General features: G+C 40.2%; 1 protein-coding gene across 1 annotated transcript in view; it reads left to right on the top strand.

The window, feature by feature from the left end:
• Ppp2r5e (protein phosphatase 2 regulatory subunit B'epsilon) overlaps positions 1–27,612 on the top strand; it is a 144,820-nt gene that overhangs the window by 71,316 nt on the left and 45,892 nt on the right. The window contains 1 exon segment of the mRNA XM_076921996.1: positions 10,333–10,529. Coding sequence (XP_076778111.1) covers positions 10,333–10,529 — 197 coding nt within the window.

The following is a 27,612-nucleotide window of genomic DNA, read 5'->3' on the forward strand; positions in this document are numbered from 1 at the left end:
GTAAAGCATAGGACAGCAGCATAATTAGTGTCTGTACTACATGCTGTCACTGGGTTTCATTACTCAGATTATGACTTTAATTATAAATGTAAGCTTTGGTACTCTTGGGATTAGAGGTCATTCTACTCTCCTTAGTTCTGTTCATTTTCAGGAGCTTAAGGCTTAATGTTTAAACCTCCTAGCTGATGAGTATCTCTAAGCTGCCGTTGTAGCATTAGACTGATGCTTTTTTTCTTTTGGTATTGTACATCGGTTTTTAAGAGTTTATGGTGTCTATGAGTAGTCTGGACTATTAGGTTATAAATTAACAGCTCAGTTGATGGTAATGTGGTATCTGCTTGTCGTCCATCCACCCATCCATCTTCCCGTCTGTCCGTCCGTCCGTCCGTCCATGCTCTCCCTCCCCATTGTTTCTAGCCTCATATTGTTAAAACAGCTACAGGTTCATCTCATTCTGAGATGATTCGAAATGATGTTAATCCTCAAAACAAATGGGAATGCTTAGGCCATTTTTATCCCTTGTAGAAATAATCTCCTGAGAAAAGATTCTCAATCAATGGAAATGGTTGAAAATAATGTGTTACTTTATTGGGAAATTATTTTGTGTGGGTTGTGCCATGTAACTGCATAAGTGCTTCCTGCAAACCTTTAATTCTGGTCATTTTTCCCCCTTCTACTTTACAGTTGTGACATTTGTTAAAGTAATCTTTTGAGGTTTTTGTTGTTTATATACTTTTGGGTGAAAGATCAGGCTTCAGTTGCACACACCCAAGAAATTTATTGTGCCGATTCCCTTTTATTGTAGTTGTTTATGATCTGCTACTTGTCTCAAAGCCAGCTACAGAAGAGAAGACAGGTTATGATTGTGTATGTGTTCAAATAGATAGCTTTTGTTGTTTGATATTACTGGAATCTGATACTAACAAAAATTTAATGTTTCTAGAAATACTTGACTTTATTTGAAAAGTGCTTCTAAAATAAATTTGAAGTTATGTTAAAATATAAAAAATTCTCTACAGAAATCATCATAAAAGGTATAAAGTAGAAAATTTACTCTCTTGTATCTAGGAGATACTTGATAAGTTTCTTCCTCTTCCTCCTCTTCTTCCTTCTCCTCTTTCTCTTCTTTTCAGAAAGCAGTTCTACTTTTACAGATGGCCTTTTATTTCATACACACTCAACCTTGTAAACTACATTTTCTCCTATTTTACAGAAAGGGAAGCTAAGCTCAGGGTTACTTGATAAACAGTGAGGCCCAGTGTGCTGCACAGCTGTCTGTCCATCATCTCCCCACTTCCTACTGCAGCCCTACCCACACTCACGGGGTTTTGGTTTTCCTCTGACTCTCCTGCACTCCTTCCCACTGGAGGACCCTTGCATTGACTGTTTCTCTGAGTGGGATGCTTTCTTGTAGACACCTTTGCTGGCCTCCTCCTCTATCTACTTTGAATATTTTCTTCAATTTCTTCTTTCAGATGAATGCTGTGCTCTAAACTGTACCTTCCAGCTGCAGCATATGTAGCCTGCTTTGCCCTGTACGTTATTTCCTCTGGAGCATATACATATAAAATAATAGACCTATTTAGTATTTTTAATTGCCTTCCCCTCAATCTCCTGTAACATACAGGTTAGGATTTCTGAAATCTTTCTATAGCCCAGGTGGCCTTACAGAGATCTACCTGGCTCTGCCTCCTGGGTGCTTGGAATAAATCTGTGTACCAGTATGCGAGGTTCAGGTCAGTTCACCTCTGTCTCTGTGCTGTCCCTCAGTGGGTGTCCAGTGACTATCTGGTGAGTGAGTGATGAATGAGTTACAGAGCTCATGTCCCTTATGCAGGCCTTGTGCAGTCAGGCCCAGCCTTTTCTATGGTTGCTGGAACTTGTGTCTTCATACTTGTATAGCAAGCACTCTTACTGAGTCAGTCATTTTCTTAGCTCACGGTTTAGTCTTTTTTAATTTTAAAAATTCTTCTTTTTTTTGTGTATGCTGTTTTGCACCTTGTGCATGCCTGATGTCTGAGGAGTCTAGAAGAAGGTGTCAGGTCACACAGAATTACAGCTACAAATAAGTATGAGGCACCATGTAGATCCAGGGAATGAAACTGGGTCCCTTGGAAAAGCAGGAAATGCTCGTAACTACTGAGATATCTCTCCAGCACCCCCACCTTGTAAGTCAGAGGCTTTGGTGGCTTCTGTCCTGTGGTGAGCTGGTAACAGGAAAGTAATTTATACCTATAATAACAGTATAACTTAACAGTATTTCATTTCAAACTTCAGTGATTACCTTGATATTAGAAGGTAAAGCTCGTAAAGTGTTGGAAATAGAAGTGTGTGTGCATGTGTGTGTGCATATGTGTTTGTGTATGGGTGTGTGATTGCACGTGTGGCCACAGACTTAGATCTGTTTCTATTTCTTTTCTGTTTATTCTGTCGCAAGTATAAGTGTTAGAACAACACGAAAGCCTCAAATGAGAATTTTGCTGCTCAAGCCACTCTAGTGTGTGCTTATAGTAGTGACCTTTGGTTTTTGTTTATAAATTAGACCTCGTGTGTTTGTTGGCTTTGGGAAAGGAAACTGAAGAGGTCCATGAAAGAATAATAGTAGACACATGGTGATTATTTAAACTGGGAGGAATAAGTAATGTTATTATTTAAAAACTAAGTTTAGCCACCTGTATTATTCATTTGTTTAAGACCAGTTGTATGTTTTTCAGTTTTAAAACATACTGGTATTTTTTTAGATTACTTAAAGGTAACTCACTAATCATGACAGTGGACAAATCTGTTTTAAGTTACTGTTATCACAGCTGTCATCATTGTTGTCATTATTGTTGTTGTCGTCGTCGTCGTCGTCGTCGTTGTCGTCGTTGTCATCATCATCATCATCATCATCATCATCATCATCATCATCATCATTGCCACCACCACCTTTTTCTTTGAGGCCCTGTGATAAGACTGTTTTGGGAGCCGGGCGGTGGTGGCGCACACCTTTAATCCCAGCACTTGGGAGGCAGAGGCAGGTGGCTTTCTGAGTTCGAGGCTAGCCTGGTCTACAGAGTGAGTTCCAGGACAGCCAGGGCTACACAGGGGAAAACAAACAAACAAACAAACAAACAAAACCCTGTCTCAGGGGAAAAAAAAAAGACTGTTTTGGGGGACAGGCAGTCAGGAACTAAGGGATGTTGGACAAGTGACTTGCACTGTTCTGGACATGACTTTCTTCAACTGAAATAGTGGTACTGGACATTCTGAGAGTTAAGAGGAAAATGTGTGTTAGAATCTTAGTACATGTTTGCAAAAGGAAGCATTCTTTATTACTGTGCTGGTTCCTCCTTGTGTCTGGGCATTTTAGTTTCTTGTGGCTGACTAATAACTTGTGCTCAGGGTTTTGGTAGTGTTGTATTTGCAGGCTTCCCACTAGATTGGGAAGAGTTCGGAAAGCATTCACCTCTACATTCAGCTTTTATGACCAAGGCCAAGAAGAAATGCTTTCACTGTTGTAGATGTTTCTCAGGACCCTTCCTTAGCTTAAGAGTCTGAAGGTTTTTCCTGCAGGCTATAAGCAAACAGAAAGAGAAGGGATTTCAGAAGTGGAGGAGGGATTGAAACAAGGATTTTAAAGTTCTTGCTTTAAAGACCATGGTTTCAGCCTTGGCCACACAATGAAATGATAGGCTTTTATAGAATAAAAATACCTAGCAGTAGAAGTGCTGTGCCTCTCACCGTCCCCATTAAAACAGCAAGTTTGAATACACAGGTATTTTAGAGGTGAAGAATTCAATACTTTAGTTAACAATCTGGATTTGGATTAGTCTTTCTTACTTTGTACCTTGAAGTATCCTGGATCATGCTACATTTCGGTCTAGTTCCTAAGGCTGAAGTCTAATTTTATTATTTGATTCATTTTAAAAACTGGTAATTGTATTCTTAGGTTTCTCTTTGTGTGCTTGGTTTTGTTTGTTTGTTTGTTTTTAAAGACAAATTTCCCTGTGTAGCTTTGACTGTTCTGAAACTTGATCTGTAGATCAGGCTGGCCTTAACTTTTGAGGGCTGAGATTAAAGGCATGTGTCACCATAGCCTGGCTGTCTTCTTGTTCTGATGAAATATTGTTGGCTGTTTGTGACTTATTATGTCAAAAGTAATTTCGAATGGAAGCATGCATAATTCTTTCTAGGTTTTCTGAAATACTTGCAACACAACGAGATTCTGTGTTCAGAGGTAGCATTGCTGAAAATGATTTGGACAGACCCCAGAGTCAAATAGGCATTTTACCATATGTGTAGTACATTTTTGTATTAGACTTTTAGGGCTAAATATACTTAATAATTTGTATGAAGCATCTTCTTAAAATTGAGACATTATTTGTAGGTTTCTCTACGTGTAGACTCATGCCTTAGACAAGGAAAATTCTTCCTGGTTTTGTTGAAGATCATCAAGGGTTGCCAGAGAAACTGATCGCATACACGACCAGGGTTAGCACATTCTAAGGCAGAGTTTAAAGAGGTAGGGTGAAGGGCATCAGACTACAGATAGTAGTATCATGCCTGGTCTCTGCTGGATCTTAGTATTTATTTTATCATCTCTCTGCCTTTCCATCTATCAGTTGACTCAAGACAGGGCATCATGTATCCAAGGCTAGCCTGGAACTTGATATGTCATTGTGGTTGACCTTGAACTCCTCATGCCTTTGCCCCTCTGTAGGCTAGGATAAGGAGAGTGGCTATGGCTGCTGTAACCATGGGTATTCTATGAAGCACTCTCTATACAAAGAGAAACATTATCCCTTAATCTGAACTTGCTCTCTCTTGAATATTGTGGTCACTTTTTCATTACATGTCATTCCTGTAGGTTTCTAAATTATTTGTGTGTGCATACCTTAGGAGAGTTGACATTTTTTATGGGTCTCCCCGCTCTTGTGGATCTTCAGCCGATTTAATCCACAAGGCAGTGGGAGCAGAGACACCCAGTGGAGGGTTCAGAGACCCTATATGCATGTTCAGTGAATAACCACACCAGGACCAGCTATCAGGAGGCAGATGAACTTTACTTAGGATGATTCAATTTTTGTAAGGTTTTGGGGGACTAAGAGTAGGGACACCCAGGACCAGCAAAGGGATACAAACTTAGCTGCTCACTGCATTTCCCTCTGCAGTAGGGTGCTTGTAACTCTAACAACCTTCCAGATTGATGCAACCTGACTGTATTAACTGGATCAGTTTATTCTCCCTGCTATTGGTTGGGAGAGTTCTTGTGCTAATGACCTTCATGCTGTTACACAACTATGTATTAATTTCTTGTTATTTCTGGTTATGATTCCATGGGGCTCTTCTGTGGGCAGGATGGATGGATTTTGTAGGCCAAACAATACCATTGGATAGATCTATTGCTTGCTTGCTTGAGAGTTATTTATTTGATGACATTTTGTTTTAATGATTTACATTTACTCGTATGTGTCTAACATTTTCATCCAATTTTAAGCTTACTTCAGAAGTGTTTAGAAGTTCAGGTGATTTGGTTTTGGAAGTAGTGGCAACTGTTACTTATACTTGTAGTCAGAAGTACTGACTGTTTGCTGTCTTGTAATTTATGAGATTTTCCTCTTTTCATGTGCAGGAGGGCAGGGTACCTAGTCCTTCTCCCCCCCCTTTTTAATTTATGTATTTTATTTTATGAACATTGGTGTTTTGCCTGCATGTATGTCTGTGGGAGGGTGTCCGATCCCCCAGAACTTAGTTACAGATAGTTGTGAGTTGCCTTGTGGGTGTTGGGAGCCACTGCTCCTAACCATTTAGCTATCTCTCTAGTTCCCTTCCTCCCTTTCAAATAAATGTTTTTTGAAAGAGTATATTTTATTTTGGGAGTGGTCCCATAGATATTAGACTTCTACTTTGTTGAAACCTTCTGGACTACACAGCACTCCTCTGGTCCCTGCTCAGTCCTATCTTTTTACAACTCACCCAGGCTAGGGAGATGAGGGTGTGGAGAGGTCCCAGTGCCAGTCCATACAGGAAGAGCTCCTTGCTTGGACCATTCCTGCTCCCACCCCTACCCAGGAAGGTGGGATGGGAAGGGGAGAGAGAAAGGGAGACAGAGAGACAGACTTAGTCCATGTTTCCCAGGCTGTCGTAAATGCTTGGGTTTATGTTACCCTCTGTAGCCTTCCTGTAGTTAGAAGCAGTCCTTGGTCTTCAACTGATTTTATAGCTCAACCTTTAGTTGTGATGGGATTTTTTTCTCAGGCTGTTACTATACAAATTGTTTAAAGGACAGCCCCAAATCCTGTGGTTTGCCCTGACTGCTAAAGCTTTTTTTTTTTTTTTTTTTTTTAATGAATGGAGGCCCTGTTAGAAGAATTGAATCTGTGATAAAGGGTAGAGAATAGAAAGCAAAGCTCTGCTCTGCCTGGGAAGCTCTGGAGGCAGCTAAAGGAGGGGCTCAGCGTGCTCGTTCATGCACGGGGGGCGCGTTGGAAGTGCGGTTGTGATTCTCTCTGCTTTCTCCTGCTGCTGCATCTGACTCTGGCTTTTCCGTGTGTATGATTGCTGCATGGTGTAGAAGAGTCCAGGCTCTGGACCCAGACATCCTGAGTTTGAATTGTGTCTCCACTTTTTATTAGCTGTATGATTCTGTGGAAGATACTGAATATTTTTGTCTTGATTTTTATCTATTAAGTTGAAAAAAGCACCTATTTATGTATATTGTAGAGATTAAGTGAGAACTAGTGTGTCTAAGTGCTTAGAGCACAAAGAGTGTACCCAGTGCATCCAATGAGTTTAAGCTATTATGTCTTATCCAGTAGGTGAATAGCCTGCTTCAGATTTGTCTGTGATGGATCAGTTCGCATGAATAAAGAATGGATTCTAACTGCTTACCATTAAAAAGCTTCTAAATGCCAACTGCCTGAATGTTTTGACTTGTTAAATATGTTAATCTATTGAGTGACCACCTGATATTGTTTTTTCTTGAATGAAGGTTTGCTCTTTAAAAAGCTGTCTTTCGAGAATGCTTTAAACTTATGTACTTGTGAGCACTCTTCATTTGGGGAGTCTAGTTTGGGGGGGGGCTTGGTTAAATCTGTGGTAGCAAAATTTGCATTAATTAAAACATCCAGAACCTTTAACTAATGTTACATGAGTATGCCTTTTCCCTGTTCCCTTTCCAACATTAAAACTCTCATTCAGGTCCACAGTGTGGGGTGAACTGGTGACTGGTGTGGAGTCCCTGAGTAGCAGAGCGCATGTGGGTTGACTAACGAGACCCAAGTGCTGTTCCTAGCTGCATAACTCAATCTGAAATCTCAATAGTCAGTTTTTTTTTTTTTTTTTTTTTAAATAGAAGAGAATGCCACCTGCTTACCTGTAAATATATTCTCAGTATTAATGAGTCCTTTACTTGGATGATGGCAGATGAGCCTACCCTGAGTCTGTCAGTTACTTATCACATGCTGTGACAACACCATGACTAAGGCAACTTAGAGAGGAAACTGTTTATAGCCTTACAGTCTCAGGGAGTATGGCAGTAGGCAGGCAGGCAGGCAGGCAGGCAGGCAGGCAGGCAGGCAGGCAGGCAGGCATGGCACTGGAGCAATGAACTTACATCTTTTTTTGTAAGTAGGAGGCAGAGAGAGAGCTAAAGAGAATAGTTTTGGCTTTTGAAACCTCAAGGCCCACCTCCAGTGACATCCCTCCTCCAAGTCTTCTCAAACACTTCCACCACCTAGGACTAAACATTCAAATAGATGAAGTTTTTTTGGGGCCATCCTCATTCAAACCAGCACACTTGATTATAATTTTCTGTATAGGAGTTGGGGGTAGATAAAATAGTAGCAAGAAATAGGGGTAAAGTAGACTAGCCAATTGTAGATCATATTTCTTCCTAGCTGGAGATGCTCTCACACACGCACACGATGTAGTGTTTTTGTTGTTTGTTTAGTTTTGTTTCTTTGAGGCAGGATCTCCTCAAAGGTGTCCTGGAACTCATTATGTAGACCAGGCTGGCCTTGAACTCACAGAGATCCATTTGCCTCTTCTTCCCCAACGATGGGACTAAAGGTATATGCCACCACTCCTACCTATCCTATGTAGTTTGAAAGTGTTTTTATTAATTGATATTTTCATAACATATATTTTGATCAATTCATACCTCATTCTTCCCTCCAAGTTCTCTCAGATCAACCCCTACCTCCTTACACATCCCTTAACTTCAGTCTCTTTTTAAAAAATTTTTCTGTCAACTTCAGTTTGTGCTGCTCCAACACTCCTGGGTGTAGGGCCATCCTCTTGATGTCCTTTCACTTACCAGGAGCCACATCCTTAAAGAAAATCAACTTTTCTCCCCTAGAAGCTACCAGCTGTCGATAGCTCCTCTGTTAGGGCTTTGAACTCCTCTCACGTCATGTAGACTGTTACCTGGCTTGGTTTTGTACAGACATCCTCAGCTGCTCTGCCGCTATGAGGACATGGTCCTGCCATGTCCAGAAGGCAGTTTTGCTCTGGTCTTCTCTGAAGCCTGGCTTTTAGAATCTTTCTGCCTAACCCTCTTCCGGAATGATCCCTGGTCCTTGGGGAGGGAGGTTGATGTAGGTATTCCATTTGTAGCTGAACACCCCACAAACACTCTCTGCACTTCTGACAGGTTTTCACTAAAAACAAAATGAAAAACTATTGAGTGTGTGTGCATGTGTGTGCATTCATATACTACCTGTGGATGTGAGAAAATTACTTTCTGGAATCAGTTCTCTCTCTACTCTGTGGAGCCTAGAGTTTGGACTCAGTCAGGCTTGGTAATTAGCATGAACTGCTTAACTATCTTGCCACCACCCCAGCACTCACCTGAAAGCGTTTCATGTCGCCTGTGCTGGCTGTAGACCTGAGGATGCTCTTGAAGTCTCGGTTCTACTGCTTACACTTCCTAAGGGCACGGATTATGAGCCAGAGCCACCACTTGTTGTATGCACTTTTGGGGATTAGGAGCAAGGACCCTTTGAGTGCTAGGCAGGTGCTCTACCAACTGAGCTGTATACATGGGCCCTAATCTGCTCTTTGTTCGAAAAGAGAGCAAGTGCTTGTTCTGAGAGCATTTAATAATTTTAAAGTTATGTTTATTAATTTTTTGTGCATGTATGTATATATGGACACATGCATTCCATAGCACACATGTAGAGGTTGGAAGACAAATTACAGACAGCCATGTGGGCTTCAAGGACTAAATTAAGATTGCCAGCCAGGCTTGTGGAAAATGCCTTTCCTTCACTAGTCAATTTGCTGGCCCTCTGAGAACATTTTCATAAAGCTGTTATTAGGGTTTTCTCACTGCTAAAGAAGAACATGGGTCAAAATATATAGATCCAAGTGTAATTGGTTCCTCTACTTCACTTCTCATTTGTGCTTTTTGTGCACTCACACATACGTGTGTGCGTGTGTGCGTGTGTGCGTGTGTGCGTGCGTGTGTGTGTGTGTGTGTGTGTGTGTGCACGCGCATGTGTGCCAGTGCACACTCACGTGTTTGCATGTGCAGGCCAGAGGTCAACTTTGGGTATGTTTCTTCACCTTGCTATTTGAGACAGACTCTCTCAGGGACCCAGGGCCCAGCAGCAAGCTAGGCAGGCTGTCTGTCTGTCTGTCTGTCTGTCTGTCAGGCCTTAGGAATCCTGCCTTTCTGCTTCCCCAGCATAGGTTACAGATGAGCACTATCATGCGTGGCTTTCCTGTGATGGGGATGGAACCTGGGTCCTCAGGATGGTGTGGAAAGCACTTCCCAGCTGAGCTGTCTCCCCAGCATTGCTGTACTGGTTGGCATTATTTCATTTGGTTGGTTTTCCAAGTTTCTTTGACTAAGCAACTTTATGAGGCTCAAACCAAAATAAAACAAAAACAGAACAAATAAAAAACAAAACCCACAAGCAGCTATGCTTTAAACACCAACGATGTCAGCATGAAATAAATAGACTGACATTTCTGCTTTGAAATCTTTTAGTAAACAAATTTAAACTAAATGAAAACTTGTGGCTTCACTTTGTAAGGGCAAGTTCGACCTTTCTCAATGATTTTTGGATATTAAGGATGCACTGGGGTGTTTTGGGCTAAATGTTGCTTTAACCTGCAGATGGCTCTTAGGATTTAGTCCGTCTTTAGTAAACAAAGGCACTTGTGTTGTGCTTTCAGACATGAGGTCTCTGACGTGGTGTTTACCGTGTCTCCTACCTATGTTTGATGGTAACAAGAACACTGTTGTCTTGTTCTTTTGAGTTTACTTTTGAAGTAACTTTCACAACAATTCCTGTTGCCTAAAAATTGATGACAGACTCACACCATTTCCTCTTTTTTTCTTAGACGTTCCAACCTCAGAGCAGCCTGAACTGTTCCTAAAGAAACTTCAGCAGTGCTGTGTCATTTTTGACTTCATGGACACGCTATCTGATCTTAAAATGAAAGAATACAAGCGCTCCACTCTTAATGAACTGGTGGACTACATTACAATAAGCAGAGGCTGTCTGACAGAGCAGACTTACCCTGAAGTAGTTAGAATGGTGAGTTTCCTTTTTCGCCGCTGACACTTTTAAGCATCTTCCATAGCCACTCATGGGTATATTGATTGCAGTGAGGTCACTGAGGTTTCCTCCACAAACAAAAGCCAGCCTCCTGAGAGCTAGATGCAAGCAGCCAGCACAGCACTAGGATGTGAAGAGCACGATCCCATGACGACGAAACCCTGACCGTCCCATCGACTGAAGCGCTGAAGGAGTGACCTCAGAGCGTGAAGCTGAGGGCCAGGGTGCCATGGATCTCTGCAAAGACACAAGAGAATCAACCAGCTCTAGATCTGATTGAAACGATTCAAGCCTGTTGAGTATCTTAACTCGCACCGCCTCTACATTGTGGTGTATTAGAAATGGCATCATACTTAATAAAGTTATGACATAGAGAATCTAGTTAAGGCCTCTCTTGGCTTTATAATGAATTTTTCTCTTTGTAATTTCCTTGAAATCAGCAATAATGCCTTTTATGGTGTTAGAACAATAGCACTGTGTGTGGTCCTTAGGAATTATAGGAAGAAACATTATTTGTATAATGCATGCAATTACTGTGTCAATAATTACATTAGCTTTTTAAAAATTGAGCCAAAATATGACCGTTAGGTTTCTGTGATGTGGTTGCTTTCCTTAGCATCCTAGAAGATTATCTTGAGGGGCTGTTGTTTGGGGGAGGACATCGGGAAGAATGGAGGAAGCAATGCAACTACAGAGGTTTAAGGGGCTGAGCATCATTGGGAGCCATTAGAGGAACAGGCACAAGGAATGCCTGCTCACCATCTGCAAGGACTTTGAGAGATGAGCTTGTAAGTGATTGGTATGTGACATCCATATGTACATCTGAAAGGGAATGAAAACAGATATATATGACAGTACATATGTATTGGGTTTGTTTTATTTTGCAGGAATTTATTATCAAGTATTTTGTAAGTTAATTGTTACCATTGTTGCTTGTGAGTAGTAGTTTTCAACAAAGAACACTTATGTCTCACGGGATATTTAGCAATGTCCAGAGCCATTTTTTGTAGTCACGACTATACGGGAGGAGAGTATGTCCAACATCTACTGGGTAGAGGTTACAGCTACAATGCTGGTAAGCATTGTAAAAGAGCAGGAAAGCTACACAAGAACAGTCCATCTAGTTTCAGCTGTTAGCAGTTACACTGTTGAACAGCCCTGCTTCTGAGTGTAGGTTCTTTCTAAATCTCCAAGACAAACATTTAGCATCTTCTCTTGCCCACCTGTGCTCTGCAGAGCACGCTCTCTGGGTGTTAGCTTCCCTGTGTGTTCAGAGACACCCAGCTTATAGCTTTCTTCTGTGACCTTCTGTGAGAGGAGAAGCATATGCTGATATATTTGCATTATTTTTGTAAACACACTAGTGGTGTCTGCACACACTTTCTATATATGCCATCCTTTAGCAGTTTTCAATACATAGAAAGCTGCATTGTTTATAGCTACTCAGTATTTTATTGGATAAATGTATTGTGTTTATCCATCATCTTATAGATGGCCTTGGAGGCCCATTAGTTTATCTTTTTGTAACAACATCTGTATGTTAAGTGATGTTTTAAAAAAAGATTATGGGCTTTTACTTTTCACAACAAAATTGAGAGGAAGGTACAGAGCTTTCCCATTTGCCTCAATCCCCAGTCATGGGTGGCCTCTGTTCTCACCATCCCCAATGGCACATTTTCAGAACTGACCAGCTCCACTGGACCACTGTAATTACCCAGAGTCTGTAGCCTACTTCAGGGTCCATGGTGGATGCTGTGCGTTCTTTGGTTTGGAGAAAAGTCCACTGACAAAGTGCATCCCACAGCATCCCACAGAGGAGCTTCATGACTGACAAGGTGCATCACACAGCATCACACAGAGGAGCTTTGTGCCGCCCTTCTCTAAGAACCAGTGACCTTGTCCCTGACTTCATAGCACTTCCTAAGACACGCGAGCTGCCCTCTTCACGTTGGCTTCCTTAATGTCTTTTCATTCTTGTTTTGATTTTTGAGATGGAATTGAATATAGTAGCACAGGTTAGCCTGGGCATTGTTATGTAGCCCGGGCTGATCTTCAGTTCTTAGCATTTCTGCATCAGTGTCCCTAGTGCTGGGATGACAGATGAGACCCATCATTCTCAGCCAGTTCAATATTATTAGTGCTCAGTAATATTCCATTGTCTCAGTGTGCCACCGCCTTTTCATTTACCTGCAAAGTTAGTTTCGCCCACATTTTGGCAGTTATAACTAGAGCACCTCTAGAAATCTGCATGCTTGTGTGGGGCATACATTTTCAGCTACGTTGGATAGGTACTGAGCACTGTAATTCAACTTATCTTAAGTATTTGTAAATCAGTGACAAACTTAATGTCCAGAGTGGCTATACTGTTTGGCTTCCTACCAGAAATGAGCGGTCCATTCATTGCCCCATATCTTTATCAGCGTTTGCTCTCCCTCTCTTCCCATTTCACCCTTTCATGTAGGGTCTGGCCCCTAATTCTTATTCTCATTTTTCCCCAGTGGACTGGCTTCCAGGGCCACTATTTCTAACAAACCCAGGGCTTTCTTCCTCCTTCAGTTCCTCTGCTTCTTGACAGTCCACTCATATGGAAGGTGCTGCTTTTATCCTTCCACACATGCATCTAAGATTTCCAAGTAAGAGCTGAGTATCCTAGAGAGGAACTGTCCCACGTGTCTTAGTAGGCGCTAGAATGCCTCTTAGCTGAGTCTAACTGATTTCAGGCTCTGAAATTATGGTGAAGATAGTCTATCATTCAGTTATATCTCATCATTAAACCTGGTATTTGGCATAATGTAAAAATTTCTTCCATTTTTGTGAATCAACTTACCCTAAACCAGCTTTAGTTTCCTAAGAGAGTCCATCGTTTTTTGTGGCTTACCTTCCCTTTTGCCTTTAAGCCATTTATATTTGTTTTAAGACATTCTTGAGCCCCGCTTTAGGCAACTTTAAATATGTAGCATCCTTACTTGAAAGTCAGATGTATCTTTATTTTTATATATAATTTATAAAATTTGGTAGCTATTCATTTGCTATGGTACTTATGTAATCTGGGCTATTTATAGAATTGATGTTAGAATAGAAAGTGAGCCTTCCTAGGCCCAAGGGCCACTTTTGGCCACACTCACTTGCTTTATCACTGAATTACTTATCTTTGGGGTCCTCAGTTTCGTATGATGCTGAGAGCCTTTCCTAAATAAATGGCTGTTCTGTGTGTCCATTGGTGTTCTGAGTACTCCAGCATGTCTGTACAGGCTAACTATGCTTACTGCTTTGTAAGAAGGCTTAGACTCAAAGGCCACCTTGGTACTCCCCACAACCCCCAGGCCACCCTATTTTGCCACCTCTAAGGTCTTTATGTTCACAAATTCTGGTCTTGCTTATCTCCCTGTGTCATAACTCTCTTGGGGGGGAGAGAGGGTTGTGAAGATAACAATAATGTGTGTAAATCTCCTAGAACAATTTCTAACTCATGTCAAAGGGTTAGTGAAGTACATTGTTACGCTTTGCTATTAGATGCTTGAATTTGCATGGTCCATGTTTGTAGAGTTTACATTCTCTATCAGCTCGATGTATTCTGTTTTATTGCCTCAGTTTCTCTCAAATTCTGTAGCTCAAGGATGATCCTGCCTGGTGAGTAGTCACTGTCCCTACCTGCCCCTCTTTCTTGTTATTGTGAAATGATACTACTTCACCAGAATGAGGAAGTGGTAGTGTTTTTAATGAAATGCTAATGAAATATGCAAGGTGGTTTTGAAAACAAGAATGAGTAATGAATCAGAATGACATGTATGTTGTCAGCCTAAATACCAAAATCTTAGTCAACTTGTTGGGACCTGTACTTGGAGGGTTGGTTTTCTTGTGAGGGGCAATGAAGTAGAGAGAAAGTAAGATATGAATTGGGGAAGCCATTTTTACCATCTAAGCTAAGTTTGAATACCACCCACAGGCTACTAGAATAAAAGAAAAACACTTTATGTGTAAATACAATCAGTAATATAACATACAATTTTTCTTCAGGAGAAGAGAAACTTTATAGGGGAAGAGTCTTAGGGAGAGCACGTGGAAGTTACTGTCCTTACTACTCATCTTAACTAGTGATGAGACTTTGGTAACTCATTTTTCTTTCAAGCTTCAGTTTCTCCTATTGTTAATGGAGGGAGCTGATGATATCTTAGACCCTTCCAGTTCTGAAATGGATGGCTTTTGATCAACACTATTCAAGTTACTTAGAATGGCTTTCTCAAGGCTTACTAATCATTTTCCAAAGCAGTTGGTTACTTAGGTAAGTGGTTTGTTTTGTAATTTTGTGGTGTCTTCTCTAATGGAAAAGGTATCAGGACCTTAACTTGCTTTGGATCTTGCTATATTCCGTTCTGTAATGTCTGTCTCTAGGGTCAAGCTTTTGCCTTTATGGCATCCATCTATGTATCTATGTATCTATGTATCTATGTATCTATGTATCTATCTATCTATCTATCTATCTATCTATCTATCTATCTATCTATCAATCACACATACAAACACACACACATATGCACACATACACATATACATACATACCATACTAATAGTAATTCGTCTTCTTGATACTGTTGCAAGTATCCATTTGAAATATTTCTTACAATTTTTTGATCTTCAAATAACCTATTCATATTTATTTATGTATAAATTTGAACTGTTTATTTTATATCTTTGTATTTGCATGTTTTTTCTAAAAATAATTTCTTTGAGGGTACTCCAAATGTGGGATGTAGTCTTGTTGGGGAAAGCATTAGCTTTGTTAATTCTAGGTAGTATTTATTGAACGACTTAATGCCATGCTTTTACTTTAAAAAAAAAAAAATGGTGGTGTTGAGTGCTAATCCCAGGACATTATGAATTCTAGGTGAACACTGATCTATATCCCCAGCCTTTGGTTAGTTTGAGACAGGACCTTTGTGTGTAGTGTAGGCTGGCCAAGAACTTACTCTGTAGCCTAAGCCAGTCTCAGTTTATGATCTCCATGCCATAGCTTCTTTCCCAAGTACCAAGATTATGTGCATATGACACCATATCCAGCTTATATGCTTATTTTTTGATGACTAAAAAAGGTGGTTGTTTTCTGCCAACTGTAGAAAGAGTAATGTGAACAAATTAAAAGATGTCATACTAATAGAATTGTTTATTAGGTAAGGAAGAGAGAAGGTTTGACACGGTGTTCATGGCAGACTACCCAGAATGTGTAAAGCCTTAGTAGGATATAAAAAGATTTTCCAGGTGCCTGAGCTCCCAGGGAATTCTGAAACCACTTACATACAAGGGGATACAGTGCTGTGTTGTTGTGGCATTAACAGTGTGTGTTTGTGTGCGTGTGTGCCTGTGTCTCTGTGTGTGGGCATGCACTTACAGTGGGAACATGTTTTGGAAGCTGAACGTGTTAATAATGCATTGGTCAGTTTGGGCAAGTTCCTTATAGACAGTGGAGGCCCACTACAGGCCTAAGGTAGAGGAGTGGTGGCAGCATTGATATTTTAATGGCAGTAGAACAGATGGTGTGGTAAAGGCAGGATCAGTAGTGGAATGTGATGTTAGAGAAGACATACAACCCTTAGCCAAGAGCCAGAGTGATATGGTAGAGAAGGAAGGAAGGGTTAACTTTTGAGTTACTTCTGAAACTGCAGGTGGAGCCACTTTCTGTTTGTTTGGCTGTTTTGGGAGAGGAGGGAGATTAGATGGCTGTGGTGTATGGCCCTAGTGGTGTGAGGTGGTTGTGGTGTATGGCCCTAGTGGTGGGAGGTGGCTGTGGCCCTTGTGCTTCTGTTAAGGTATAGCAGTAGGGAGAACAGGTTTTGGTTGGAAGTTGAGTTGAGTTTTTGCTACTGTTGTTGATTGAGACCAAATATAAAAAGGTACATATAGAACTGGTTGTTGCCAGCATGGAGGTGGGCAGCAGGCAGGGACAGAGATGGGGCTCCATGCTGTCTGTGCCATGGTCTAGGTGGGAACAGGCAGTTGAGGAGTGGGCAGAATGAGGAAGTTGAGACCATGGTGACACAGTGATTTCTCAGACTGCAGCGGGACCTAGGATATGCTGCCATTTGAGTAAAATCTTACCATTTTTCTGTTAAAAAAAAAAAAAAAAAGCCTACAACTTTATCATATGGTTACTGCTGTTATCATTTGTATATTTTGTCTTTATGACTTGACAAGTCTTGGTTTCAAGCCTCTGTTGTTCCCAGTGTGTGATTAAATCTCTGACTACTGCAGCTATGTAAGTTTCAGAATTAATGTAACTTTAATATAAATTATATTGAAAAGTCTTTTATTTCTATTGAAATTTTTACTTGAGTCCTTCATATTATTTCTTAGCCATTGCTAATATTTTCTTCTTCTTTCATATTATATCATGTCACTTGGTTATCTAAATGCTCATATTCTTTGATTTAACTGAAAATCATAGCTCTGATTAAGCTTCTTAATAGAATAATATGGTTTTGTGGAGAATTAGGAATTCTCCATTAAGGTCTTCAAAGTCTGCCTATACATAGGTTAGGATGCTTTGCTAACTTTACTGTGTATCCTGTTGACTGAATGATAGAGGATTTCTTGTTATTAATGTAGCATTGACTAATTACATGTAGCATTGGGAATGGTAAGAAACAGGAGAATGTAAGAACTTGTCATTGGTCATGTTCTTGCATTTGATAAGAGAATGTACTTATATCCTGGCTAGAGTTTGCTTTGGAGGTATATGAGAGAGGTGTTTGCTGACTGAAGTTACTGGGAAATTTTGAGAACGGGGAAGTTCAAGATGCTTGTATAGAAGCACCTCAGAAAGAAGACCTCAGAAGCGGATTAGAAATGTACAGATTCTTGGTACATAGGAGAGAGCTTATGGTTATAATATTGAAGGTCACCAAAAGACATTTTTAGAAAGAGCAGGAAGAATTGACTAGGCAAGGCCAGAGGCAGATGTTAGCGTTAGCCGTTTGTCAGAGGAACAGAAGCTCTCATCTTGTGCTTCTCTGGTGAATGTTCCTTTGGGTCACTGAGCTCTCTTGATATTGACTTCAGTTTTGTTTTGTTTTGTTTTGTTTTGTTTTGTTTTAAAGATTGAATCTATCTATCTATCTATCTATCTATCTATCTATCTATCTATCTAGATATCTATTTAATATATATGAGTACACTTTCGCTCTCTTATACACACCAGAAGAGGGCATCACACCCCATTACAGATGGTTGTGAGCCACCACATGGTTGCTGGGAATTGAACTCAGGACCTCTGGGAGAGCAGTCAGTGCTCTTAACCGCTGAGCCATCTCTCCAGCCTGACTGCAATTTTTCTGTGTGTGTACGTTCTATGTCCGTCCCCCCTCCCCCAACCTCCCTGTGCAAGGAGAGTCCCAAATAGCTTAAATTTGATTTTGCCATATGTACATTAACTGGTCTACATTAGATGCCTAGGTGAGAGCATCTATGGGAGGAGCTGTCTCTTTCAGCTTATATCAGCAACTAAAGCTGTTAAATAGAGTTGTCAGAATGACTTTACTAGTGGAATCACCTGGGCCTGGCCCTGCTCTGTGAAGATGTTGTTCTCTTTGCCTTTGCTGCGGATTGAACTCAGGGCCATGTGCATGTTAGACATGTACGTTCCCCACTGAAACTGTACCTACAGCTCACATAGGAAGACTTTTGGACATGTATTCAATATTGTAAATACACACACACACACACACACACGCACGCACGCACGCACGCACGCACGCACGCACGCACGCATGCACGCACGCACACACACACACACACAGTTATACCATATGTACAGCCCAGAGTTTCTGTTTGAATATTTTTATTAGCATGCACCAATTCAGTTTCACTACAGCATTTCACACATGTACCTATTTGAATCATAATCATTCCTAGCTTCTGTTACTCTCCCTTGTTCCCCTTTCTCCTAATCCTCTTCCCATCTCGCCTTGCTTCTGCCTTCATCCCTTTTTCCTTTTGCAGAGCATGGGAATCCAGAGAGTTTCAGGTGAGTTGTGACAGGAGAGTGGACAGGGATATAGGGATTTGTTTGCAGGTTCCTGGGCATCTCACCATTGGCTGCAGCACTGAAGGAAATGCCTTCTTCCTCCATCAGCTGTTGACTACATATGATCCTCTTGGAGGGCTGGGAGTCCAGTGAGCCCCTTTTGCTCCTGGGGCAGCATGCACAGTCTTGTACAGATCTTGTGCAGGTATCATAGTTGCTGAGAGTTGAAGAGTGAAATAGTCACTCTCTGTCCTGAAGTCAGCTTTCCATACTAGTTCCTACCTCGTCCAGCTCTTCCTGTTCCTTCTTTGATGTTCCCTGAACCTTAGAGGAGGTGATGCAGATATCTTGTTTATAGCTGGATGTAGCTAGTAGTCATTTATGCTTTTAAAAAAAAAGATTGTGGCTGGAAAGATGGCACAGTGGTTAAGAACACTGACTGCTTACACATAGTGTAAGAGCACATGGTACTGACAACCTCCTGTAACTCCAGTCCTGGGGGAATCTAATACCTTCTTCTGACCTCTGAGGGCAACTACACATACACGGTGCACAGATGCATCTGAAAGCAAAATACCCATACATCTAAAAATAAATAATCTTTTAAAAAAGGTGGGTCTGTCTGTCTGTCTGTCTGTCTGTCTGTCTGTCTGAGTCTGTGTCTGTGACTATGTGTCTGTGTACAGCTTTGTATATAGAAAATGGAGCCCAGAAGAGAGTTTTGGATCCTCTGGAGCTGAAATTACAGGTAAGTGAGCTGCCTGACACAGGTGCTAGGACTTGAACTTCCTGGATCTTTTGTAAGAGCAGAACAAACTATTAACTGTTGAACCATCTCTCTAGCCCTGGTCCTTCTTATATTTTATATTTTCTTATATTTTCCCTTTCTAGATTTTATGTGTATTAATGTACTGCATATATATGTTTGTATACACAGTTTGTGCCTGGTGTCTGCAGGAATCAGAAAGGGTATTGGGTCCTCTGATACTGGAGTTGTAGATGGTTATAAGCCACCATACAGATGCTGGGAACTGAGCCCATCAAGTGCTCTTAAACACTGAGCTGTCTCTTCAGCCCTTAGTCATTTATTCTTAATGCTTGGTCAATTGTTAGTCTCTTTACTTATTACTCATCACTGCAAATGGAAGCTTCCGTGGCAAAAACTTCTGGCAGCACTATTCTAAAGGCATAAACAGTTGTTCTGAAGGCAATTCGACAGGCATATCATGTCCATTTTTTCAAAACAGCAATAATGGCTTCCCACTAGCTAGGGCCTGTGACTTCTTCAGCTGTGGCCTTTGACTGGGATTTATGGCACCAGATGTGGATTTTGCACTATAGAGCAAGCAACAGATCAACCAGAAAGAGGTTGGTTACCATTATGATAGTCTTGCCACTGTTGAATTGAAAGACTTTTCTCCTGTGGGCTGGACAGTAGTGATGCTGCACACAGGGTATACAGCTGAGCAAGACCATTGTTGCCTATTCTCTCTTAGCATCCTGCATGGTACCCTCTGATGAAGGCTAGGTAGCAGGGAGGGAGCTTCCAGGCCAGATCTAGTTTGTTTTCTTTGTGGTCTACCAGATGGGCAACCAACAGCAATTACAATTGTCTAGATTGTTTTGGGGGTCTTACTGACTAACAACTTATAGGGTCATAGCCCACCCCTAGCACTGGGACTTTGATTTAATAACCTCTAGCTTCTGGGAGCAACTTTATCTTAATATCAGTTTGGGTACGTTGTTATTTATATTTATATAAATTTATTTTTATTTATAAATATATTTATTTATTTATTTGTGTGTGTGTGCTGCCTCTATACTGTGCTTTTCATCTTGAACTTTTCTTTCTTGTTTTTTTTTTTTTTTTTTTTTTCTGGGACGGGGTTTCTCTATATAGCCCTGGCTGTCCTGGAACCCTCTTTGTAGATCAGGCTGACCTTAAACTCAGAGATCTACCTGTCTCTGCTTACTGAGTGCTAGGTTTAAAGGTATATGCCACCATACCTAGCCTCTTCAGCCTTTCTAAATCTAAAGAACCTTTATGTTTCAAAAAGATTTATTTATCTATATGGCTGTTTTGTCTGCATGCATGCACACCAGAAGAGGACACTGGATCATAGGAGATTACAGTCATAGGCCATTGGGAACCCTCATGTGAATGCTGGGAATTGAACTCAGGACCTCTGAAGGAACAAGCAACCAGTGCTTTAAACCACCGAGCTATCTCTCCAACCCTGAATCTAAAGATTATAAAATCTTTTTTTTTTTTTTTTTTTTTTTGTATTGTTGGTTGCTTCTGACAAAGGCAGATTATGTGTGGATTGTGCGGCTGAGTGTTCACTTTTTAATAGGAAAAACTTCTACTCATTTAAAAAAATTCATGCATAGTTAGAATATGTCTCGATCATGTTGACTTCTTACTTCCTCTTCCAGCTTCCCCTTAAGTCACTAAATAATATTTCTTGATATAATTGTGCATTCATGCCCTTCCTGTCTTAACAACTTATTGCCCCCTCAAGAATTCTTAAGAGGTTTGAGAGGGATTTTAACTATGATCAATTTTAATTTTTTTTAATTAAAAAACGTTTTTACTTAGGAAATAACCATTTGCTTAGTTTTCAAGCTGTATTCTTTCTGGCCTGCTTTAAATTAAGGTTGTTCAGGGTTTTTAGTATACTTAATCTTTGAGTGGTATGACCTGTCATTCACCGATACCCAGTAAAAGCATCCCACTGTACTGAGTGGCCTCCTCTTCTGTCTCCAGCCCTCCTTTGTGAAACTGGCATCGAGCTATGGAGAGTAAGAAAATTGCATTCAACATGTCTCCCCCCCCCCCCCCCAACTTTTAAATTTAATCTTGAAAGTGAATGTGTAGTTTACAGGGATAGCAGTGCTTCTTGAAAATCCATCAAGAAGATGGGAAGTTGCATCGTGCATAAGAGAATCATTAATGAAGAGTGTCTTCAACGGCTCTAGCTCTTGGCATTTCCACAGTGTAGTTATTTCTTTGCTGGGAGAAAGAGGCTGGAGGAAGGGAGAGGAGTAGAGGAGAGGAGGATTGATTGGACAAGAAGAAAGCTGCCTGCACACAGTTGATTAGCAGGAAGAAGCAGAGAAAACTCGTGACCTCTGGAGTGGGGTTCTCAGAGACTGTAATGCCTGGGGCAAGAATTTGGCAGGAAAACAATGAACAGGTCCATTTCCAGGAGGTAGCTGGCTACTGACCAATATTTAAAGCCAAGCCTGATTTATAAACTGAAACAAGATGAAATGTGCTACCCTATGAGTTCTGAGGTTCCCCTGTAGTGTGGCAAGAAGATAAGGTCTTGGAGTGTGAAAGCACAGTCCCAGTGTCCGTCCACCTGAGGGCTAGAGGCAACAGGGAGGAGAAAAGAGATGTGTCCTCACGCAAGGCCAGTGATGAGTGGGCACAGGGGACCACATATACAAGAAAGATGCTTTTGTGTAAAACTAGGACTGCCGTGGGTATTGATAAGCTGAAGAGCAAGTAGACTTCAATAAAATGCTGAGTAAGCCATAGTGGAGAAGATAGTTCTAGGCCCTTGGTAGCAAAAGATTTTTTTAAAGACCAGTTTTGAAATATTGTGAATTGTCCTCCATACAGAAGTTGGGCCTTGTAGGAGGGCAATGTAGAACACTGTGTGGACTAATGCATTTCCTTTTGACAGCCTGTTCTGTTTTCCTTTAAAAAAAAAAAAAAGGTTGTTTGTTAAGATTAGATGATAGAGGTGCTGGGAAATGGAGCTTTGTTTTATTTTTTAAAAAATTTGTGATGCTCTTAATAGCAGAGTAGGAAATAAGAAAAATTATAAGGTAGTGATGTTGAAATATGTGTGAGCCCTAAACCTTCTCCGGGTTTCCTTCAGAGGAGCTAATACCTATATTTCCTCTGTCTTCTCCTGATGAAGCCAGCATCAGCTCTCCCTAGTCTGTTCTGGGTAGTAAGTGTAGAGTAAGGAGGACTGTCGCCTACAGGCAGGCTCTGTGTGGTCAAATCTAAGTGTGGTGTATATTGATGACCCCTAAGCTAGTTCAGGACATGAAACAGGTGCACAGGTATAGGGGGGAGATGGTGACAGTTTTGGCAGTGTTTCTACGATAGCATAGTAATTCCCCCCCCTCCCTTCTTTCCTTCCTTCCTTCTTCACTTTTTTGATTTATATATGTTAATTTCATTTATATCACTATGCATGCATGCTGTACCCCACAGAGACCATCAAATCCTCTGGAACTGGAGTTACAGATGGTTATGAGCCACCATGTAGGTGCTTGGAGCTGAATCCAGGTGCTCTGGAAGAGCAGCTATTGAGCCGTATCTCCAGCACAACACAGCATTTTCAAGTGGGAGCAAGTGCCATGGCTGGAAATGTACATTAGGAGTAGTGTATGTTTTGTGTATGCTGTTTAAAATTCTAAATTTCAGAGACTTTCTTTTAAAATTTAAAAATTTTCTCATAGTGTTAGCTGATTTAGAATCTCAGTGTTCAAAGCAGTTGTTCGGCATTTATGGTCTCAAAAAAAGCCTCCTGTTTAAGCCAAAGTGTTGTTCTATTCGTTTGCAAATTTTGGCTCTCAGAAATCCCAAGGTTGAATGAAGCCTATCTCAGGCTTGCCTGAGAGGGGTGGAGTAGGGGAAATGGGGATGGGACTTGTCTGTAGACGCCAGTGGTACAAGGGTCTATGCTGTGTTTATACAGAGTGAGCACTGACTGCTTCGGTGTTTATACCTCTATTTTTGGATTCTAAGATTTAATATCAACAAGCTTCACTTTTGGTTTACTGCTACATTTCCAATTTTGGAGAGAATGCAGTATAGTCATCTCTGTGCAGTTGATTCCCTGTGATGTTTTTGTGTGAGGATCTCATTCTAGATAATTAATTCAATATCTCTGTAACCATTTCATTAGGTAAAAAGATGCCCTGTGTTTTGAATGAAGTTTAATCTTGAAATAGAAGCCGACCATAGTAGAGGGTTTGTGGTTGGACTCGTGGGTAGTAGGAAAGTCAAGGGCAGGTCTAGATTGCAGAGAACAGAGCCAGCTAGGAAGACAGACATGGGCAAGAGGTCACAGGCGCTCTTGGGCAGCATGTGCGATAGAAGTATATTTTTACTTTTTTCCAGTCTCTGTGAAGAAGGTCTTTGCTCTTCTAAGGAGAGTGAGGCAAGTAGTTTAGCACATGGGAGTGGGTAGTTGAGTGCTGTTGTCTTGATCTTGTCAGATGGGTACAGAGAGAAGGGAAATGGAGAAGAACATATATGATAAGGGTCTCCCTGTATTTGTTTGCTTGTGCTCATCACAGAGCATCATTTTTGGATACTTAGCACTCTTTTTTAACCAATTTCATCTCAGTCTTTACTCTCCTCTTTAAAACCTCAAACTTAAACATACTCAACATTTTAGGTAGTGAAAGTTTGATGAATTTAATAATTGTATAAAATCAGGGATACCGCCAAAAGGCCAAAAGAATAGCAACCTACTAGAAGAATAAGAAGGTAGGACCGACACCCTCCCAGTGTAAGTGGGGCCCAGTGAGGCAGTTTGGTTCTGAGCAGACCCACTTTGAGATGATGTCAGAGCTGTTCTGGACTGGAAATGGTGACAGAAAGCTGAGGATGAAGCCTTCTCTGCCTTGACTTCTGGTGCTGACTTTCCCTTTAAGATGTGTGTACTTTTTCATTTAATGAAAGGGTGGCTTGAATCTATTCATTTGAATTCTGTGTTCATCTGCAGCCTGAATGATCTTTAGTGTTCTACTTTGCTTCATACTGAGATCAGTGCACTTGGGAGTCAGGAGCTCATGTGGGTCTCTCATTTTGCTTTGATTAGGCTAAGATTAGGGCAGCTGTCATTTAGGTTTCTTGCTGTTTGATTGGATTCTTTCCCAATAAAAAAGGGATTGATGTACTTGTATAAAGAGATTAAATTATTGAATTAGAAGAAATTATTAGAAGATGGAAGAAATAATTTGATAGGAAATTAGTTGCTGACTCTTTAGTAAATAGATTGAGCATGTGCATAGTTTATTTCCTTTATCACTTAGAGTCTCAACTAAATTCATGAAAATAAAGACATATGAGGACATGGAAAATGGGGAGAGATCATAGAATCATCATTTTGGTAGCTGGGTAGCTGATGAACTTCACTACCTGGATTGATCAGAGAAAAGTGGCTCTAAAGCCATGGCAAAGGTGCCCTGGAAATGATCTAAGACACACTCTTTAACAAGGGGGCGGCACAAATACATCTCGAAGAACGGATGCCTTCGGGTAAAACCAGCTGCTTTTGGAGCAAAATTTATGTAAGAAGCCATGATTCCTGTTCTACCTCACTCTCTCTAAACCAGGTAGTGAACTGATTTCCCCCCCAAAACAAGGTTGCCTCCCCAGAGATGCTAGAACTGGAAAGAACTATTACTTGGGGACTGTAGGCACTGCTGAGAGAGGTGGTCTTCTGGGGGCTACTTTGAATAAGAAAATCTGTAAGCATCTTCCTCAGCTTCCAGATTACCCTGTTCTCTGGAGCATCAGTCAGCACCAGAGAAAAGATTCAAAGGGGAATTCCCAGGGTATTGAGTTAGAAAGGAATCAGCCCAGCCAGTCTCAGTCCGGACAAACCCACAAACCTCAGAGGCCCCATTTAAAGTAAGACTGTATGTGGTACAGAGAGGGTTAGAGCACAGGTATGGATCTGACAATAACACTATTTAGTTTTACATAGTTTTCAATTTTATCTAAATTACACACACACACACACACACTGGTGGGTCTGCTTTCATTCAATATATAAATAACATGCATCTAAGTTCTTAGGAATAGCTGTAGATTTTTTAGTTGTATGAGAATGTTTTATTATTACATGTTATATTTTTTCACTGTTTATACTCTTGTCCAAATGTGTGTGTATGTTTTCCTGCTCTGTCCTTGAAATCAGATTTTCCACTAGTGAATGAACACTTGGGTTTTTTTCATTTCTGCTATATAAATACTGCTGCCCTCTATGAACTTTGAAGGGCTAGGCATTGGAAATCACTGTACATGGACAAGGTCATGCCTAAATGTCATCTTTTCTTTTCTTTCCCTTCTCATCTCATCTCTTTTCCTGTTGTAGGGGCTTCTCTGTTTTCTAATTAGCATGGTACAAGTCAAGGCCAGAGGGGCAGAACAGTCATCGCCATTGCTCAGTTTCTCCCCTTGGTCTTTTATAATGAAGTGTTGACATGTTTCTCAGAACTACTTTTGAACTTACATTTGATATGTATTCTGAATTTTTAACTTTCTGTTCTTGATCCCTCAGGACAGGTTCCTTTTTCTTTGTAATTGACAGGACTCTCATCCTTCTGATACGCAGAATATTAAGGGGCTAAATTATTTGTAGAAATAATCAATTATATGCTTAATCTAATTGTACCGATTGACTATAAGAACCACTAAATATTTCCAGGAGGAACAGTAGCAATAAAAACACGTTTTTGTTTCTTTTTAAATTTTGTAGAAGAATGTACAACTTATATATCTAATATAGTCAGAAATAACCTTTAGAAATTGGTGTTTTTGAAAATAGAATCTCACTATAGTCCAGGCTAAATATATTCTAGGTACCTGGCAAAATGAAACAGTTGACAACAGAAATATAAGTAAAAATATTTTTTTTCCTTGTAAAAGCTAGGAAAATAGGAGATGCCTAAGCATTGTTTTTGTTTGTTCATTTAAAAAAATTTCATCCATACTCTTTGGGAAACATCTGTATATTAAAATTTTCTGACTAGGCAATATTTTAAAGTTTTTTAAATTGTTGTTTTCTTTTATCAGTTGTCTCTGAGTTTTTGAAAAAATCATTAAGGATTTTTTTCTGCCTTTTCAGAAGGTATAAGAAAGTAATACTGTGTTCTAGAAAGCCTGTAATCTAGATTTGACTTGTGATGCTGAGTGCACTACAAGATCTCTAGAAATCCTTTAGTCTACACACAGATTTGTGAATGTTGTAAAAGATCTCACAACTTTTATGAATGTATGTCTTTCTGTCACATAAGCCATACAATGAATGTCCTTAGTCAGGGAAGGTTTCCTCAAAGGCATAGAATTTTGTCCACAAATGTAATTTTTTACTAAAAATTGGGATATGACCACACCCACATTCACAGTGTTTCTGACTGTCATGGGGCTGGTGAGACTTGTACTTGGGTGAAGCAAGGTCATTGATAGACACTTAGGAAGTCCTGTTTGATTCAAGTTAACATGGTTGAAATAGTAGCTTCTTAAAATTCTTGTCTTGAAAATTAAAAGTATATTGGTAATATTATTTAACATTGATATTATAATATTTAACTGTTTCTGATAGTTCTTAAAACAGTATCATAATATGCTTTGGGATTTTTGTCTTTGTCTTTATGATTTATCCATAATCAATTAAAAGGGCAGAATTCAAAAGAGGTTTTATCATTATTATTATGCCATTAACAATTCTTAAACTTGTTGTTACTGTAACTTGACACTTTATATTTTTGTATATTTTCTGTAAACATATTTATATATGCATATATATTTTGTTAGAAAATTTGTTAGAATTTTATTCTTAGTTCAATATTAGTATAAATTTTAGTATGTTTGAAAATGGTTTTATGTATCCAGATAAATCTGATTTAAGAGATTTAAGTCATGTTTATATTCATATTTTTTTTGCTTCTGATATAATTGCTTTTAAAAATGCCATCTATGAGAAATGCTGATGAACAAGATTTTCCTATTTTCTCCCTGGTGGTGGTGCACGGCTTCAGGTCCAGCATGTGGAAAGTAGAGGCCACTGTGAGTTTGAGGCCAGCCTGGTCTACAGAATGAGTTCTAGGACAGCCAAGGCTACACAGAGAAACCCTGACTAGACAAAAATTTTCCTGGTTTTTCTTTCTAGATACATTATTAGTATATTTATTTGGATTAATCATTGTTGATACAAGGTTATGAGAATACTGTATTAATTTAGCTTCAACATTGTAATTACTGGGTTCTCACTTGGATTCCGAGTG

This window comes from Arvicanthis niloticus, chromosome 23 (assembly GCF_011762505.2).
Source record: "Arvicanthis niloticus isolate mArvNil1 chromosome 23, mArvNil1.pat.X, whole genome shotgun sequence".
Classification (NCBI taxonomy): domain Eukaryota; kingdom Metazoa; phylum Chordata; class Mammalia; order Rodentia; family Muridae; genus Arvicanthis; species Arvicanthis niloticus.